The 5032-nt window shown below is 37.6% G+C and overlaps 1 protein-coding gene across 1 annotated transcript; it reads right to left on the bottom strand.

Annotated features, from left to right (window-relative positions):
• Positions 1-317: 317 nt before the first annotated feature.
• On the bottom strand, positions 318-4145 carry PAGE2B (PAGE family member 2B; the record flags this gene model as incomplete). Its single annotated transcript, NM_001195364.1, is given in 5 exon segments — positions 318-424; positions 1397-1519; positions 2588-2696; positions 3131-3222; positions 4041-4145. Coding segments are annotated over 4 exon segments (339 nt in total). The 3' UTR covers positions 318-401.
• Between the last annotated feature and the right edge of the window lie 887 nt (positions 4146-5032).

The following is a 5032-nucleotide window of genomic DNA, read 5'->3' as shown; positions in this document are numbered from 1 at the left end:
ATATCTACTACTAATTAGTTCTGGGTGGTCCTGTCCAATACCAAAATTGAGAAAAGTAAATAAAAGGTATAATGCTGAAAATGGCAAAACCAAAACATTATCCAAAGATGATATGACTGTGTACTTTAAAAATCCAAAAGTGTCAAGAGGTAAACCTTTGGAAATAGTAAGCATATTTTAGCTAGAAAAATGAATCAACGTACATTTTTTTTCCTCTAAATACAGGCTCAAACACTTAGAATATAAACTTGCAAAAAAGATTCAATTTGCAAGAGCATCAAATACATAGGAATAAATTTAATAAAACTATACAAGAATTCTTTGAAGAAAAGTTGTAAAACTTTATTGAGCAATGTTTAACAGTCAAATTCCCAACATAAGGATAGCATGCCTGTCTTTATTTAAATCTGTGGTTGTCCTTCACCTATAATAAAACAAAATTAAGGCAAATTACTTGGCAGAACTTTTATTTAGATGACTATAGTTATACAAGGACACTACAGTTTTAGTGGATTAAAGTCAAAACCCTACAGGTGACCCTTTGGCTTACAACCAGTTAACCTCTGAATAGATATTGAAGGTAAACTTTTAGGCATATAAATAGCACTTCTAACCACATCACTTTTTTTTTTTTTTTACTGGAATAAGAGAACAAAGAGATTGTTCCAGTTCAGTGAAAATTTAATCAAACTATTTAAAGGTAAGTATAGGTAGAAAGAGAAAAAAACATACTTTTAGTAATAATCCAACCGAACAAAAAAAACCTCAGGAAAAATATGTTTTCAATGTTTTGATGTGAAATGATATTTTGAATATAGGATGTGCTTGGAACTACCTAGGTGAAGTAAACAGAAAAGCCATTACTGCATTTGTTACCTCTATTGTGGAAAAATGCAAAAATTTTTTGGTGGGATAGTTTAGTCTTTATGTAGCTTTTTTTAAGTAGGGTAAACAATTGTTCCCTTTTTTACCCATACTCTTGCCTCTTTACACACTCAAAACATTTCAGTTTGTATAATAAATTACATGTCTGCACTAGTTTTAGCCCATTACCATAAGTGGTGTCAAAATATAAACTAATATTTATTATAATGTGTTATATATTTATTAAAAGCAGGCCTTTATAAAAATATCTGCAAATTATTAGTTGTTGAATACATACCTTATACTCAAAAGAAAATACTTTTGCATCTTGTAATTCAATATTGATTTGACTCAATTTGTTTCCATCATTGATAGCTTAATATGAGTCATTTGTGATCTGAACTGCCTTTCCCATAACCTTTGTACACGAAGTCTGTTATTAAAGTAGCAGTAATGCTACCTCTATATTACAAAGAATATAACATTGTGGAAAACAGAAGCCCCATAATTTGCATCTTAATGGATAACAAACCTGCTTCTGGCATTTTAATGGGCTCTAGACTTGGGAGACTCTCCTCCTTGATATCAGGACCATCCCCAGGCTCATCCACAATCTTCAGCAGAGACAGTTCCTGTTCAGCTTTCATAACAAGCCCTTAAAAATTAAAAAAAAGGTTTTTTTTAATTTTAAGAAGTAAAGCCATGAAATATGAATAAGGAAATAATAGCCATTCCCCAAGCATTACGAGATAAAAGCCTGTATGCTCATGTGGCATAAGAATTCCAAGAGGCTTAGTTTCAGGAATCTGTGGCCAAAAAAAACCCAAAAAACAAAAACAACAACAACAAGACAGGTTATTCGAATATTATCATTTCCTCACCCCAGGCTACCCCCCCCCATAAAACTTAATTGTCCTATTTGTACTTAGCTGTTGTTATACTTTTTTGTTTTTGGTCTTTTTGACTTTTTAAGCTGCACTGGCAGCATATGGAGGTTCCCAGGCTAGAGGTCCAATCAGAGCTGCAGCCGCCAGCCTATGCCAGAGCCACAGCAACACAGGATCTGCGTTTGTCTGCGTTGTAGGCTGCATCTGCCACCTACACCACAGCTCATGGCAACACCGGATCCTTAACCCACTGAGCGAGGCCAGGAATCAAACCTATGTCTTCATGGATGCTAGTCAGGTTTGTTAACCACTGAGCCATGACAGGAACTCTGCTGTTATTATACTTATCATATTAAGTCAGTGGTTTTTTAGAGTCGCTCTAGATTATAAGCTTCAGACAGAAATTAGGTCTCTCATTAACATTTTGTATACACAAAATGGCATACATGGCATGAATAGGCACTAATAAATGTTGTGTTGAAAAAAGTCTTAAAAAATAAAGGAAGATATTCAGCAAAATGGCAGACTAGGTAGCCTCACACTCTCATTCTCCCATAGAAACAGCAAAAACCAACCAGTAACTGGTTGAAAAAAACTATATCAGAGATCCGGAAAGCACTCAAAAGTTAACATATAAAAGCCCAATAAAGAAAAAGCCACTTTCAAAATTCAGGAAAGTTTTTACTTGCTGTGTGCCACTCTTTCTCCAGAGCAGGAGTAAGAAATGCATATTTTTCTAATGTTTCTTTCCTCTTGTCACTGGTATGTCATGATGCATGGTACACAAATACACCTCCACCACCACCCACAGATCCACAAGGACTCTTACTCTTTACCTTGAGCTACAGGTGCTTCTTCATCTCCAATGTCCTGAGCAGGTATAATATCCTGACTCTCGGTTGGTGGTTTTTCTAGTTGAGGTTGTTTATCACTGGGCTGTTGAGCCTAGGGGTGTGATTTTACATATAAATAAAAACATATATATTAAATACATATACCTAATCATAACTACAAATACATTTTCCAACAGTAATTTATATATACACACACATACACACATTTTTTTCTAAAGAAAATCACTGCTCTTCCCACAGACATCTACTCCAAGTAAAATGTTAACAGTAATGACTTTGGAAGCTATTTTAATCTACACTGGAATGGATGTGCGTAATCTATTATCAATAAGCATGAGAAGGAAGTCACAAGGCAAAATATAGGGAACGAAAGAGCACACCCATCCAGGCAGTGGCAGAACGTAATCCTCCTGGGTCAGTGAGATTCCATCATCATGGAAAACCATATAAGTGTACCTACACAAGTTCAACAACATTGAAAAATAGATTCTGATAATAGAAAACATCAAATGTTAAAGCACTCACAACCAGACGTCCAACTGGCTGGAAGGACTCTCCATCATCTCTTCTTCCTGCAGATTTGGATTCTGTTCTTACATGCCCACTCATATTCTCCACTGAAAACAGATTATTGTGATTTTAAAACTGCATGTTAGAGGATAGCTATAATATGAACACCATGGTAAAATGATTATTTGTTCTTTTCAAAAATTTTTTGAAAATATTTTCAAAGTCAATTCCAGGGTCATTACAAGTGCTTTCTAAAAATACCAAATAAGCCTGTTTACCCAAATAAGCCTGTTTACGTGAACAACAAACAAGCATAGAAATCACATTAAGGCACATGTTAAAAGGATGGGGACTTTTCTAATATTTCATTTCACAAGCAGACTCATCATGAGGACACTAGAGAATTAGAACTTAAGTCAATATTGGTTTTGCCATACTCCCATTTACTAGACACATCCCCAGGCCCCCCCAAATAAAGTTTTGTGGGGAAACATAGGCAGGTTCATTCCATTACGTAATGTATATATCTGTTTTCTCAAAGAACAACTTGCCACTTGCCCCTTGGCACCCAGCTCGGGAGACCACAGATCTCGTAACACAGCCACAACCCCACAGCGTTCTCCGTTTCTAGGCCTTTCCTTTGCCCCCTGCCTTGCCCCCTGCCGGATCCCTGTCAGCAGATCCAGGGCCTCCAGGGCCCAGATATCTCAAGTAATGCCCCCAAGACTCTCCCCACCTTTGCCTGACCCCCTGCCCTCCACCGCCCACCCTCCTCCCTTTCCCACCACCACGAGGAGAGCCATGGAGGCTGCCCGACACCTGTGAGGAAAAAAACGACGACCTCGAAGACATTCCTCCTTGGAGGCCACAGATAGCACCGCATGAGCTCCTCCAAACCCGCTGGCTCCCCCTCACGCTCACTCACACTTAAGTCCCGGGAATAGTGCTATGGAGATCTACTGGCTAAGTTTCAGTCAGCAAGAAGGAATTGAAGACAGCAGGAACAGGACCACCGCTACCGGCACACAAGATAGACGGCAAGGCGCATGCGTCTTAACAGACCCGCTTACGCAACAAAGGGCATGCGCAGCCATGCTTGCGCAGCGCAGCCTGTGGTGTTCCCACTGCTGCAGAGAGTTTGAGGTGCAACCTCAGGACAGAAATGGTTTTCAAAGAACTTTTGATTTTCCTGCCAGCCTTTCCTTTGTGTCCAGTAACTCTGGGGATGATCAGCCCTGGGTTATTCTTAGAGAAGGATGTGCCTTAGAAAAATCCGCCTTGATTGAAATAAATATTAAGGATTTTAATGCTTATTTTATACATGCTTTATTCAGTCATTTCCTTCACCGCTTATTGAGATTTTTGTCATGCTTGCAGCGACCTTGCTCACTCCAAAAGAATAGGCACAATTACTTTATTTATTTATTTATTTATTTATTTATTGGTTGCATTACTGTAATTCAAACCTTTGATTGACCTGGACAACATAAATTCCTGAAGCTCCAGTTCTCCTACAGATTTGAAATGGCTTTCATTATCACCTACATTCCCTTTCATTCTGTAATTCGCTCCTTTTAATTTTCTTCCACTGAGCTTTTTATCTATACTAGTATCACTACCAACCTATTTTAATGGCTGTAGTTTGATTATACTTGCAGCACTAATACTGCCTCTCATTACGTTCAGTTCTCCTGGCTTTTCGAACACTCTTTATCTTTCAGACGAACATTGTGATCATGTGAACCAAAGTAGTTCTGTTGGGATGCTAACTGGTATTGTATATAAATTACAATTTTATTTAGGGAAAATTGCCATTTTTGATGATTTTATATTAAGCTTCATAGAATAGTTTTTAAACAGAGGATAGTTGATTTATAACATTTAAATTAGTTTCAGGTGTGCAATGTAGTGATTCAA

This window comes from Sus scrofa, chromosome X (assembly GCF_054392235.1).
Source record: "Sus scrofa isolate SSC_HxYL_T2T_F1_AM1 chromosome X, Sscrofa_HxYL_maternal_Yorkshire_Landrace_v2.0, whole genome shotgun sequence".
In the NCBI taxonomy this organism is placed as follows: Eukaryota; Metazoa; Chordata; class Mammalia; order Artiodactyla; family Suidae; genus Sus; species Sus scrofa.
This window is presented reverse-complemented; position numbering and strand designations above follow the sequence as displayed.